The 15,173-nt window shown below is 42.4% G+C and overlaps 1 protein-coding gene across 3 annotated transcripts in view; it reads right to left on the bottom strand.

Annotated features, from left to right (window-relative positions):
• The window catches only part of LOC311494131 (phosphatidylinositol-binding clathrin assembly protein), an 88,429-nt gene that overhangs the window by 42,393 nt on the left and 30,863 nt on the right, over positions 1-15,173 (bottom strand). For all 3 annotated transcript variants that reach the window (XM_084553026.1, XM_084553024.1, XM_084553025.1), the window contains exons 3-4: positions 1,658-1,733; positions 1,347-1,449 (exon numbers count right to left, since the gene is read on the bottom strand). In XM_084553026.1, the coding sequence (XP_084409152.1) occupies positions 1,347-1,449; positions 1,658-1,733 (179 nt within the window). The remainder of the gene's footprint in view (positions 1-1,346; positions 1,450-1,657; positions 1,734-15,173) is intronic.

A 15,173-nucleotide genomic window follows, 5' to 3' on the forward strand; every position in this document is an offset into this window, starting at 1 on the left:
TATGCATATCTGGATGCAAGCCAGGGAGCAATGAACGGATGATGGAAAACCATGAGAAAGTAACCAATATTTTGCATTTTAAAGCTTCTTCAGTAGTGATACTCAAACAAAATGACTTGTTGAGGTGTCATGGAGACATTTCACCACTCATTCAAGTAGCTTTTTCAGTTCTAAATAACTGGTGGGAAGTTATTATACGACACTGTCATACGTCATCAGTCACTGTCCAAGCACTGATGCAATTCAAAATACGTATCTGACCAAGTACAGTCCAAATACCCAGATGTGTACATGCCCTGCCTTGTCTTATTGAGGATACATTAGGAGGTGTGGACTTGGTACAGTCAGAATCATTAAGGCCATCATTAAGTACGCTTGCTGTTCAATTTCTGAGTACGTACTTCAAAATCAAACCAAAGTCCGAACTACCAAGTACACAAGTATACAAGCTCTTGTCTTTGGAACAGATAAACACCTTGGGTTTTTATTTGGAACATCAATCGATGGTGCCTACCCGACTAGGATCGGTCAACAACCCAGTCCTCAACTGAATTAGAGGAAATTGTTGAGATCTGAACAAGCCATTTGAAGAAGTCACTTGGATAAGTCATGAAACTTCTTCAATGAAACTCAAACAAGTCCAATTGACTTCTTTTAGGCATTAAAGCCACCATCTCCTTCAGGCTTGCTCTGGGGGTTTCAGGCCAGGTTTTTGTAAAGCGTCTTGAGACGATTTGTATTGTTATTGACGCTATATAAATAAAATTGAATTGAATTGAATTGAATTGTATTGAAATTGAAATGGTCTTCCAACCCCAACCTCCAGAAAGGATGCAGCTACTTCCAATTCAAAATAAAAGGCTCCAGTGAGGAGACGTTTTCCTGTGCTGCCTGCAACGTTGCCATTAAAGGTACAATTTTGGTATATTTATTCATGTAATTGTTTCGGGTTAGGCCAAAAGTTTAATATCACTCTCTTGGTATTGTGCAAAGCCACAACTAGTTGCTGGTTAGCTTAGCTTAGCATAAAGACTAGCTTAGAGCCATGGTCAGAAAATTAACACATCTAAAGTTCCCCAATTTACAAATTTGGTTATCTAATCCAGAATAAAAAACTAAGGACGGCGCTTTAAACATAGCACTAAGCTATCTAGAAGCTAGGCTCATACTAGAGTTTATGACATTTTCTTAACATATATATTTTTATAATGGGTTAACGTATTGTGCATTCACATGCTGCTTGGATGGCTTTTGAGGAATGTGGAAACAACGCCGCAAACTGTGTGAAATAAGTGAAGTCAGCATTTTGTGAGTAAAGTTGACATTTTGTGTGTGTCCACCCCTACCCTCTCTTCATCTTGGTGAAATCCACTGCCACCAGTCTGTAGGACATGGCCTTCTCGTTCAGGTAGCGACTGTATCGTCTGATAAAGGTTGACATGTCGTAACCTGGGAGAGAAAAAGAAGACGAGAGCGTCAAAAGGATTTCTAAAATTTTATTGCCTAATTTGACCTTTAAATACTTCCCCTTTATGGTTTTAAACATTCTGGTAATGTGCTTTGGGGCAAATCGATCCCATCTGGTTCTTTGAAAACAAATTATGCCTTGTATTATCTTTTGGAGAATAAAATGTGAAGGCCTGTATGCGTGTTTTACCTTGCAGAGCGCCTTTATCCAGGAAGTTATTCAGGTTAAACAGAGTGTTTCTGGAGGCCAGGTACTGGATGAAACGCTGAAATAAGAAAGACAAATGAGCAAAAGTTAATGCTTGATCAAAAGAAGGTTTGTCGAGTGTCGATCCAAAATAAATTACATATTCACAAAATCAATGAAGCCTAAAATAAACCTGAATTTATTGGACATTGCTACATTTGATTACTTTCCGGTATTAGTAATTCTCCATGGATTTGTGATATTGGAGGATAAGATTTGTATACTGGAATTTGCTTAGTTACGGGAAGTTTATGAAGGTGGGTTTGCTGGGTCAAATTCCAGATGATTGGAAAAAGCCGGGGAATGAGCAACATAAAACACTTTACCCTAAACCTCTCCTGTGGAAGTGTTAGCTGCCAGCGGCAACAGAGAAACAAGATGTGTGCTGATTGTAACTCTACTATAGCTTGCAGTCTAACACTGAAGAAAAACATGTATGCTCAGATGACACATAAGACAAAAGGTCAACAGCCTAGCTAGCATCTGAGTGAGGTTGAGCTTGGATAGAGCTAAGACTTATGACAATATTAGCATGGTAATATAGACCCTTTTTTTGGCCTATGTCACGACTACGTCACGGCGGTTAGCTGGAGGCAAAATCCAGAGACACTACCATTATCAACATGTGATCTTGCTGTGTTGTGTGTCAGAAATGGAGTACAGCTAATAACTCCAAACTGAAATTTTTATCGCATACCAGCTGCCACTCTGAGTGGAAAAGATAGAAATCTGTGGTTAAACGCAATAAAATGAAAGGACTGGACCGAGGTGATCATCAAAAATGCTTGTATGTGCCTTCACGAAATAGCATGTGCTAGCTCGCACTAGAAAGTTAGCTAATGTTAGAATAATGAGCTACGCTGATACTTTGATAGCCAGCTTCATTTACTTCATACTTTGCTTAACATGACACAGCTAACAACATTTTGCTTTTACATTAGCCTCTTAGCCATTAGCCTGTGTAATAGTCTACATTAACATATTCATTAGCCTATATAGCTATCGCATGTATAACAGATGCAGTTAACTTCATGGTTGACAGAGATGTACGTTACTTATCCAGCCATAGTAGTGCAGTTACTGTCAAGACTTAGCTGTTGGTTTTGTTTACATTAACTAAAACCTGATACACGTTTGTTTTCCAGCCTTGCCGGTAGCTACGCAAAACTTTGGCTTGCACAACACAAAACTCATCTGTTAAAGCACTCATCTGTTTGTAAGTTAAGTCTTGTTCATCATGACCATTCGGGACATAATTATAGGCATCTAAGGATTTATTTGTCCTCATTTTTAACGCACACACTAGTTTTCTGTATAAAGAGTACGACCGTTGTGCAGTAGGTAATCCTGTCAAATCGTCCATCCAGTGTGTTATTGCGTACGGGTCAGCCAGTCTGGTCCCGTAAATAATGTTAAATTTTAACACTCTCACTCTCGAGTGAGTGACCGTATATATTTGCATTTTCTCCCAACCATTGTCAAGAACAAGCCTGATGAAGCTGCTAATCCTTGTTAACGTATTCCTGTGGATTGTTTTGCCTCCAGTTAAGCCCCGCCCACTAAAATACGTCATCGCGTTTACCAACACAAAAGTGGCCTATTGTCACAGTAGCAATGGCAAAAGTCTGCTATTAATTACTGTCTTAATTTAGCTTGTTAGCATGCTAAAATGTATTTGTTAGTGTTTAAATACAGCCATTGCTGTTTGGTATGTTGTAGCATTTGAAGGTATTTGGTCATAACCCAGGTTTGCAAACTGATGTGAAAGGCTTATTCCTTATTCCTGTACAAACTGCTGACTAATCCTTTAAGGAAATGTTGAGAAATTCCACTGAATGAGTGACAATTTCACTCTGTTTGGAAGGTTACAAAGGATTGCCATTATAATTAGGCTTCATCCTCTTGGGAACACAAATGTATGTACGCAGTGTATTGGATATATGTTCAGTAGTTGTCGGGTTGTTTCAGCCTGGGCCAAAATGGTGGACAAAAAAGTGAGTAACTGACAATGCCATTCTTAGAGCATGGAGTCAACTTATCAGATGGTAACGGTTTATGCTCATTAGCCAACATCTAATGAGGCAAAAGGATTTCTTCCATGACTCAAACACTCAACCTATTGGGATGTTAAAAAAACACATGGTTCTTAAAAAATGCTCTTTTCTCCTGTTTGTTTGCCTTCCCGCAGTGATCAGAGGTCAGCTGCACAACAGCTACCACAGTGTTATGGGGCATTCAGTTTCTCGCTCCAACACACCAGCAGGGTGTTGCTGCTTTAGATGGTTTAACTTCAACTGCTTGCATTACCTCAGGCTGTGCTGTCTGTGTTTAAAAATTAACTTCTCTCATTTTCCAGTCATTCATTAAGACTCCTTTTGCTCACACCAAACTGGCGAGGGAGGACAAATGGCAAACCAGACAAAAAATTAATTAACCTTCAGGAAGTGGGAGAAGACGGGCAGCTCAATATAATACGTTATTATGTAATAGCACCTTGCAAATGTTAATGAGATCAAATGTAGAACTGAAACTTCTGTACAGAAAGTGAGTATTTATGTAACCGCTATCTTTTACAGACTTTTTGACAGCCTTGTTTATATTTGAACATATTTCCACTGCGGTGTGACAGAACAGAAACCGGATCCCTCCGTTCCCTCCCTGCCAACTCTTAACACTAGTTGCTTGTTCATTTTGACAGATCTGATGTCACAGAGCAGGTGTTGGAACGGATTTACTTCCTATTTTCCAGGGAAGGTTTTCTCAGCATGGCTGTTCTTTTTCAAACACAACCCTTGCATACATTTACACATCCTCATACTGTTATTTTGGGAGGGGGGAGCTCCATATTTTACTGGTGGCCACTGGTCAAGGCAAAGTTGTTGTTTTTTTTGCGCAGTGTTTGAGAGCACCTCAGTGTTGAGGTATTAATGATGGAGACCTTATTCACTTTCTCAAACTCAGAATATTCTGTCTGGAGCTGGAGGTGCAGAACTTATTCAGGCCTTAGGGAGGACCACAATCCCTGAGCAGGTGCTAGTAGGTCATGAATACTTCCAAAAAAAATAACTACATTTGAGTCTGCAACTACTGTTTTGTAAGAGGCAAGCTACAAAAAACTTGGCAACAAGAGAACTATAGCGAGATGTAGTAATGACAGGTTAAAAAAAAGCCTTGGTGCTACGAAATGTGCAAAGTCCAAGCCAGATAGGTCATGGCATAACTACTTTTACTTAGTAATATTTAAGGTGGGAAATGTACAAGAGGGTTGCCTAGGCAACCAGAGCCAGAAACGTCCACTAGTGACCAACTGTCGGCTTCAAAGAGATATGCAACGACTTCATCACTACATTTGTGGACATGGCTTAAGCTTCTGTCATACCAATCCATGTGAAGATGCTCCCCTCAGGTACTTGTACGAGAATAACAAACAGTGTTTGAAGTACTTATAGAAACAATATATCACAGAGAAATGAAGCCTTTGAATTAAAGACCTTCGGCTAAGTGGAAAAAAAGCAGCATTTTGTGCAGAATACGGAAAAAAGACCCAAACCCTAACATCATTCAACTGTGTGTGCACTTGGAAAATCATCCCCACGAGTGCCAGACAGTGGTAACTCAACCCTGAGCTTTCTCCACCGACTAACTGACAGGGAAAAATGCCAATATCCTTTAATAATGTGCCAAAAATCACCATTTAAATTATGTTAAAGTATCTCAAAGGCATGTCTTGTAAAGAGATGGTATTTACAATGCCGTGAGGCATTTTCAGCTCACATAATTTGTCAAAGGGATCCAGTCGTATATTGTTATTCATCATATTGTAATGACTAAATCGCTGCTGCTTCCATTACGAGACAATTCTGCTGAGTAGTAAATCTGACTTTATTGGTGTTTCATATGACTGAGCGTGAAGTAGGAAGCTCAACACCAGCTAAAACATTAAAGAAGAACATAAAGTTCAAGTCTCTGGCTGCTACTAATTACTTCCATACACACTCCAGCTGATGCTTTATATCTAGTCTTTTGCAGGCCATGAATCTTTTCAGCAAGTGCATACTCTTGAAAGTTTCTATATTTATCTGTAGGCGCAAATATTTAATTACTAAAAGATGTTTGGGTTTTTAGAGAATGACTGCTGTAGTTTAAGGTAAATACTGAACACGTTATAATCCAACTGCAGTAAAATTCCAAGATCATTTCTAAGTCAAAAAAGTGTAGAGACGAGAAACTTGGTCTTAACTTTGGGCCGAAAAGACCCGAGATTAACCTGGGCTCTGCTTTTAATGACTAGACATGAACTTGTATGCAACTCCTATATCTCAGACTAGTGGGATAAGTCTTGGCTCTCATCCATGCTTCTGGAAACTCAGGCCTCGGGCGTCCCAAAATCATCTTAACGTTAAGGCCGTCTCTGTTCAACTGACTTAAAATGATCTGAGATTTGCCAGTTTGCCAATTCCCGATCTGGCAGAGAACATCATCAGAGCATCTAAGAATGTGTGTGTGTCTTTGTGTGAGCACAAATATGCTTGCGGGCATGAGTGTTGGCTTCAGCAGCACTGACGTTTCCAAGGCCTCTGGGACTGTTTAAAAAGGAATAAAAAATGTGATTTTGCTCTTGTCCTTCTTTTTGTGTGCATGCAAACACATCGGACTATAAACTATTCACACTGTCTCAAACAGCTTTTTCTTTGTGTGGACCAAATTTGTGTCCACAGCAGGTTAACCACTGATTTGAATGGGTTTTAATACGATTGATGGTTAGAACTGAAGCTCATTTAAAGTTCCGCTGCACATAAACAGCGTAACCTACGCACGTAGCCTGGCTCGCTCTGTAAAAACACCATCCAAACACTAGTCGGTGGTTTTCATATCCAATATCCAACTAAAGAAATGTGATATATTTAGCAAACTAAACTTCTGTATGAAAACAGGGAAAACAGGTAATGGCAATAAAATAATATATAAATATATAGAAAAGAGAAGAAGAGAAGAAAATAGAGGCCTTAAAAATTTTCTTAACAAATATTTAAAAAAAGGTAGTGACGGTGAAGCTGGGACTAGTAAAGTGAACGTAGGTTAGAAACAGCGCAGCCAACGTTTACCAGCCTTGTAACGTAAGCTAACGGGCTAGCGCTAATGTTAACGTCCATTAGCTTGTATAAAAGCCCGACGCAACACGTTATCTTTGACAGAAACAGTTGAGTTTGGTAGCTCCGTCAGAGAGGATGACACAGAGAGGAGAGAGATCCAGCTGCAGTCAGGTGACAGAGACAGTGATGCGGGAGGGGCCTAGCTACTAATTATGACAAAAACTAGTCATTCGTTTATTGTTTAATTCTAGTCTAATGTATTTTTGGAACTATCAAAATGACAAAAAAAAAAAAAATCCCTTTCATCTCAAAGTTATACAGTTTTGTTGAGTCTATAGCTTCAAAAATAAAATGTTAAATCTACATTGATATAACTGGACCTTGGATTGTGCTAGCAAGGCTAGCGGCATGACTCTGGGGACTCCAGAGCCAACAGTTGGCCGTTCTCTGGTGTCGGGTTGTCGTTGAGAGTCTGTGACCCTAGTTTGTGCAGTGCGTCCCGTACAACTGCCCCAAGTCGGACCTCTGTCGACAGCCGATTCAGCATGTTAGCGGCAAATTTGCTGTTCAGCCTCGAGAACCAGTGCACGAGAAAAAAAACTGAAGTGGCGAGTGTAAACAAAATGGCGACGTTTAAAGGCGTACCAAAGGCTCTTCTCCTTTTGCAGCTTCATCCAATCTGAGCATTCAAATCCAGAAGTAGCTTCACAACAAGGCGATCATCTAGAAAGAATAAACTGCAAAGCAACCAACGATCAGGATTCAGGAGAGACCAGTTCTGTACTACAGTTTGTAGCTCTTCCTAGCTTCCTAGCCTCCCAGCTAATTGTTCCACTTCCTGTTTCAACTTTTGAATGCTGAATAAATACTACTGCCACCTGCTGGTATAAAGAGTTATTATTATTTTTCACCCAGGGTAGAAGGTGTGTGCCGGCTGGTTGTTGGCTGTAGTCTTTGCGGTGTGTTCAAGTGCAACTTTATAGTAATAAAGTAAATAATCTGCCATTCTTGCGAGTAGTTTCATTTAATCAGTGTGGTGCGTCTGAACCTTAATAACCATGTAACTTTCATCAGCTATTTCAAATGCTTTGATAGATGGCACATTTTTGGTTTATATTAATATGACTAACAATTGGACTAATTGGGTACAGATGTCCATGTTCCTTTTTATTTGCCTGAAGAACAAATGGCATGTAATTTCCTGTCAGCCTCAGCATGTAATTTACATTTCAGGGTAATTAGAAAATGTCAGCATGCTAATATGCTAAACAATGACGGTGAACATGGTAAACACATGCTCAAATCTAACATGTTAGCGCTGGAATTTGAGTTGCCATGGTGACGTTAGCTTTTAGCTTAAAGTGTGTCAGTGCTTAGATAAAGCCGCAGAGAGTCGCTCGCAGGGCTGTAAACTCAGTCTTCTTGCTTGTTAAGTGGCTGTTGGTATTCATTTGGCAAACGGCAAATACATTCATCCTTTCAGCTGAATGTGCGTCAGGCAATGTCTGAACGCATTAGTGTGTTGGCGAGTCAAAATAAAAACCCTGGTTATGACGGAGACGCTTAGAAACAATGGTCACAGATAAAGAGAGGAAACAATAGCAAGAAAAAGAGCTCATAAACTTCCTAAGCTCTTGTTCGCTGCCTCTTCTTGTGCGCCGACTGCTCCATTCCTCATCAAAAGTCCATCTGACGAGAGCTCGCGTTTCTCCCTCAGTCTCGCACACAAAGGCGGATGCAGAGAGAACCCACACAACACGCATGGATATAGTTAAAAAGGAGAAAATCTACAAAGGGGCAGAAACACTTGGTGCAGAGCGAGACAGAGAGGGAGGCTCGGAAACCCGCTGAGCCGCAGATTATTCAACAAAGGCGCTTCCAAGAAGACGGCGTTGCGCTGAGAGGAGATTGAGATTTTGAGAAGGGGTCTAAGAATAGAGGAGTGAAAGGAGGAGACAATGAGAAGATGTACAGAGATTGCAGGGAGGTAGGCGGAGGTAGAGAAGCAGGTCGGCTCAGCTTGTCAAATAATTCATGTTAGCATATCGGAGAACAACCTCATGTATTATTGATACATTTAGATCTTGGCAACTCCCTGCCTCTCTCACCCTCAACTGTGAGACACAGCTACACATCGAGCTACCAGCATCTGACTTTCACCCACCCTCCGTCTTCATCTTCTTCCCCCCGTCTCTCCACCTCCACGTCTTTAAAGTCTAAAAAGTGCGCAAGTTGGTGGTTTCCCTAGTAACCGATCACCATGGCCTCAGCACTGACCTGAAGTGATTTTCTTCTTACTCTATTAGTCAGCTTATGCAGAGGAGAAGCCAAGGCTGGAGCTCCTTAGACTGCAGTAGAAATTCAACAGCAAACCGTGGAAGAACTGAAAATCTGAGCGTATGCTATTCGATTGATTTCTGCGCTTCTTCTTTTCTAATACCATATGTCCAAAAGAATGCAGTCAGCCGTGGCCGTGACCACACTTACGGTGTTATTGGTGGCTCCAGCAAGGGGAAATCTTAGCTGCCATGCAGACTTAAAAACAGCCCAGTGTTAAAAAAAAAATGTAGTGGGCTGCACGGATGGCTTTTCAGGCACTGGACTCAATCCACAAAGTTTTCGGTTTGAGGAAGAAATCCATGAATATGAGGCAGGATTCATGGTGAAACAAGCTGCATCAAGTCATTAAAAATGTAATAAATATGCTCACTATAAATTGGATTTTAACATTTCAATCAAGTACAGCTTAAGGCCAAAATGTTGATATCTTTGGCGGAAGTTGTTGTCAACTTTGGGTGTTTTGCGCAATGACACTTCGGTAGGTCAGGGATTGAACCACTAACCTCGTGATTAGTTTATAACCCACCTGAGCCACAGCTGTTCTGGCCAGCGTTCCATTCAGACCTTGCCCACATTTTGAATTGCTTTCCAAAAAACTGGCGAAAAGACATGAATATTAAAAAATGTGTGCCATTCGATGGAAACCGTGTTCCTCCAGTCACACTGTTTCCTGTTAATTTTTCCCCCGCCACAGTCTGATAACCAGAAATAGAAGTGTCCTTGAGCAAGACTCTGAACCCCAAGTTGTACCCACTGGTGTGTGAAGGTGTGAGCGCTTGTGTGAACGAATGGTAGAAGTGTCATTGTGACTGGAAAGCGCTGTGGGTACCAATACGTAGAAAGGTCCATGGAAATACCATTTAACATTTACTCTGCACTGTCGGAATTTGACTGAATAAAAAAAAAAACTGGCAGGGTGCCAGTAAGCAGAGTCGAAGGCAAAAGTTATCAGTACTTCAAGTAAAGCGTGGTAAGAAATTGTGAATTGGTCTACTTTTGTCCATGTTCCGTCTAAGCCCCGTAGTAGTATCATGTAATCCTTTGGGAAACACTGCATTGAGTGCCTTTAAACTTGTTTTTTTGGTACACACAGATGGCATTTTCATGAGAATCAACTTTTAGTCTCTTCAGATGTCTGAGTAACATTAAGTCACGTTTCATTTATGTACGCCAAGTCAGTTTCAAGGGACTTTTTCGCATTTTGACTTAAGCCAAACCGCCTTTCTGTCAAGCCTTTGCTTGACGTTTGTTACATGTTTCTTTTTGTGTACGGGTACGACAAAAATACACAAACCTAAGAAGAAGTGATAGCGGCATTCATGCGAAACTTCAGGGAAGGAGTGGAGGATCTAGCTGGTGGGGAGATGTGCTTTGCGGTAGCGACCCGGAACACCGCCACGTTGTTTGCAATCGGAGAGCCGTAAAAGTATTTTCGGTTCGTTGTGACACCACGCCGGGGTAATGGCGGACTGCCACAGTCTTGGCGAATAATGGGAAACACTGCAGTCATATTGATTGTAAGATTGTGAAAGTTGTTGCATAAGGAATGAAAAATGAGAGAGATCACAGCCTGTTCTTAGGCCAATTGCTGTGAGCTTAGGAAGTATGGAAAATATTCCACACTTGCATTATCAGAAAGAGTGCACTATCGGACAAAATAATATCCCAACTTTTCCAACTCTTCATCCACTTTTTATTGTTGAACCAAGTGAAAGCAATGAATGATCATTACTAAACACAAGTATGTAATATGCCCCAAAAAAATCTGCACTGCCTCTACTTGGATTCTTTTCATCTCTCCTCCCTTTGGTGTAAAAGTCCCAGAGCAGCCGAGTCAGTAAATATGAGTGTGCCGTGTGCAGCCCCCCTGACGTCACATTACATGATATCTGGGAAGCTACTGCTCAGCCCTCTCTGGACCTGCCAACGTGTCCACAAAGTCAATGAACAACCACCAGCACAGGAATTATTGATCCTGGTATAGGGAAACTTTCCCTGAGCTTACACAGATTGTGCAAATAGCTGCAAGTTCTTTGGGATTCACTGTCTTGCCTAAGGATATTTCAGCGGGGAGGAGGAAGTATGGGACCTCTGGTTAAGGGGCTCAAATAACACTTAATGTGTCTTTGAAAGTCGCGGAATATTGTAACACCTGTTTACAGAGAATTGAGAACGGCAGGCTAGGGCTACGTATCTCCCAGCAGAGGTCAGGGAGTCCACGGTGGAATTATTTTTGGCTGCCGTGCTCGACTTCTTTCCCTCAAACACACACACACACACGCACATAGACAATATCGTTACAACTGACTGCAAACCCGAGTTCCAATGTAAGGTGGTGAGTCACACAAGAAGAATGAGTCGTGATCGGGCTGTGTTGAATGAAAGCAGCTCTTATGCAAGCAGAGAAACACACACAGCCACACTCGCACGCACGCAAGGAAGCAGACATGTTGATAGACACACATGTGTGCACACAAACTGTATTCTAATAGTTTAAAACCTGCCCGGGATTCTACCCCCTTCCTCCACTTTTTCCTCCTTCTCCACCTTTCCTGCTTTCTTCTACTGCAAGCACATTTCTCCCGCTCTTATGCAATCACACATTTAGCCTCTGAATCCAATCAAAGTGTGAAAGAAGCAGTCACAAAGGGAAGCTGGGTGGGTGCTGAGGACGATGGGATTAAATAAATACGTCTATATTTTAAATGTGTGTGTGTGTGCGCCTCCAAGGTGACGAGGCTAATAGTGTGTGGGCTCCTGTTCTCAGGGGAGCAGTTGCGTCTGCGAGGTCAACGATGCAGCCAAGCGACGTGAGTCATCATTTCAAACGCTTATGTTCACACACACACATGGTGGGCGGCTGAAATCAAGTGGAACCCTCAGGCGCTGAAAAATGAAGCCAGTGCAGAAGTGTAGTTCCTCAAATGACCACTTGAGGGTGGCTCCTAAAAACGAGTCAATCCCCACTGACCCACAGAGCTAGATGTTAAAATATCCAACTGTACGGCAGAAATAGACAGGTTTACAGCCTGGTATAGAAAACAGTTTTGGAACATGTTGCTAATTTCCGCATGACAAATGTACGGAGGGGAATTTTTAGCTAACTCACCTGCTTGATTTCTACCAAGGCTTAAAATTGCACATAATTTAGGATGTGGCCACTTTGAGTGACCGGGTAGGTGCGCGCAATGTTTGTCAACTGCCTCAGCTCCACTCATGCTTCACCTCTTGGTCCATTTTTGAATTAGATGGGAGTCATACTCTTCAAGTGCAGTGCACTGCAGGCTACAGTACGTCAGTGTAAGGATTTGTACTGCATCTGTGTTTCTGCACCGTCGCTAAAATGCTAGTCTGAGGTGAATTACTTCAAACAATGAGGATTGGAAGAGCATCTTGTTGAGGTGTAGGCTACGGCATAGATCACAAAGCTGTGCAGCATAAATCTGAGGCCGAACCAGAAGAATGAGAGTCAGGCAATGCCAAGATGGCGACGGCTGGAGCTACTGGGTTGAGCTTCAAAACTACTTTTCAGGAAACCTACAAGTGGCATCCCTGAGGATTTGCTCATGTTTAAATACCGTCAATGACAAAAGTGCAACGTTGTCATGTTTATAAGTACACATTTGATTCAAATATGCATAACTGTCCAAGAAAAATCTTCTGAAGGCAGTCAAGTACAACTTTCTTGAGCATGTCAGTTAGCAGAAAACCAATTTTTCATTTTGGAGATTCTGGGTCGTCTTTGAACTTTGAAGCAAACTGAAAAGGAATTTGCTTCATTTCGAACGCTCGACATGATCCGACTTTGTCTCAAGTTCATAGGTACTGTAGTATTTAGATACTTAGATGCTGTCTCAAATAGAAAGTAACAGTAATTAAGACCTAATCTATTAAAACTATGGTCTACATACAACACAGGGGGTACTTCTAAATGTACTCCAATGTATTTGACAACCGTGTAACTAAACTAATATTATTATCGCCTTAGGTACATATGGGTGTGCCATAGGTTTGATAAATATTGGAGCACAAAAGTGTGCATGAGATTTTACTTCCACTATATTGGAAATTTGGCGCCGTCACTGTGTCGTAAAACTGAAATGAAACACTTTTATAAAGACAAATAAAAACCTGGAACGTGTTTTCCACTGCTTTTCTAATACTAGATCCCTTTCAACCAGGGATCAAAGACAATTAACTGCAATGTTTAACGTGCAATTGTATAGATTGGTGGCACCAGCAGAGGTAATTACAGTTCAACTAATTAAACTTGCCACTTGAAGGGGAGACTAGTGGAGGGGGTAAAGTGTCTGCTCTGCTCGCAGGCACAGAAAACATGTCCACCAATCTCTGTGTTCTGTGGAACATCAGGAGCTTTGCTACTACTTCGGCAGAAATGCCGCCTCGCCTCCCACGGAAAACAACACACTGCGAGTGAATGGGATGTTACAAGAGAAAAGAAAAAAGCCTCTCAGGACGCATTGAGCACAAGCTTTCACACTTTGGGAAAATAACTACACAGCCGAGGTGCGCTGGCTGTAAACAAACTCTGAAAGCCCACAAACTAATGTGCTGCTGAATAATGATATCTTTGATACCTCAACCTTGGAAATACCGCTCGCTAACAACCGTTGGACAAAGCTAGTTAGACAAACGTGCCAAAGATTGCATTTTACTTCCTTTAAAATAAATTACCCTCCAAACCCTATGAAATCAAACCTTGACACATCTGCTGTGCCTACTTACAGCTGCGAGGCCGTGATCGGACAGTCCCTGCTCTGGGGAAGGGTTAACTTAAAAACCAGATCAGTATAATTTCAGGGAATCGATAACCTGAATCGGTGCAAAATGCAAAAAAAAGGGAAGAAAAAATAGATGCAGACACCCCTGACTGGGAGAATCTCTATTGAGCTCGATGTACCCTGCAAGTTTCTGGTTGGCTAAGCCCGCTGAGCACAGTAGGACGGCCACACACAGACAAAAACGCACACACACACACACACACACATTACTTTCATCTATCGATCTCGCAGATGCAGCCAATTTAGTTGAGTTGGAAAAACTTGTTTATCTGCTTGAAGGAGCATAAGGAAGTGTGTAGCGACTGTGTCAGCTCATCGTGGGTCACCCTGGAGTTTTCACTTTTCAGATAGGATGTTTGGGTATCAGAGATAAGCCGGAGCCCGTCACAAACACACACACACACACACACACACACACAGGTCAGAGATTCCACCGCAATCTCTGCCCGGCTACTAATCATCTTTACGTCTGCACACCAGTAGCTGATAGGAAGCACATGTGCGGTGACTTTGTGTACGTGTGCGGTCGAGCTTTTCAGATTATCACCAGTGACCCCTATCAGAGTCACGCCGCCCTCTCCAACACACACACAGCTGACATCCTCCCTGTCCGCGATCCCTCGGACGCAGCGCTTGAGTCAGCAGCTTTCTCCACCTCTTTTTTTATCATTCAGTCTTTCATTTCCTCCTCGTTCTTTCCATCCGTCTGCCTTTCGGAATAGCTCACACGCTCCCCCCCCTCCTCCCTGTGCTCGCTCAGATCTGTGCCTCCGTCTGCGTCCTCGCCCTCCCCAGAGGTGGTGGAGGTGCTGGTGGGGGTGGTGGTGGTGGGAGTGTAGTGATGAGAGTGATGAGAGTGCTTCGGTGACGTCACCAGAACAAACGGGCCGTTTGCTATCTGGGACAGCGGTGGCGGCGAGGTGCGCTGGGGGTGGCGGCTCGCGCTGCAACTTTACACCGCCGTCGCATTTGAGCACGCAAGCGGCGTCTGCTAACGCACACCTCGCCGTTCCCTCCGTCTGGCCGCCCTCTATCGCTTTCCATCTCTCACGCGCATTAAAAAAAAAAAAAAGACTCCCACAGAGAGAAAAGGAAAGCAGCGTGTCCTGCTGCCGTCAGCACTTTCAGCGCTGTCCTCGCCAGACCGTCCCTGTCTCCTCTCGTGTCCTTAATGACTCTCACACTCCGTCTACTCTCTCTATCTCCTCCTTCCACCTTTCTCTC

The sequence above is a fragment of the Chelon labrosus genome, assembly GCF_963514085.1.
Source record: "Chelon labrosus genome assembly, chromosome: 1".
Lineage (NCBI taxonomy): Eukaryota > Metazoa > Chordata > Actinopteri > Mugiliformes > Mugilidae > Chelon > Chelon labrosus.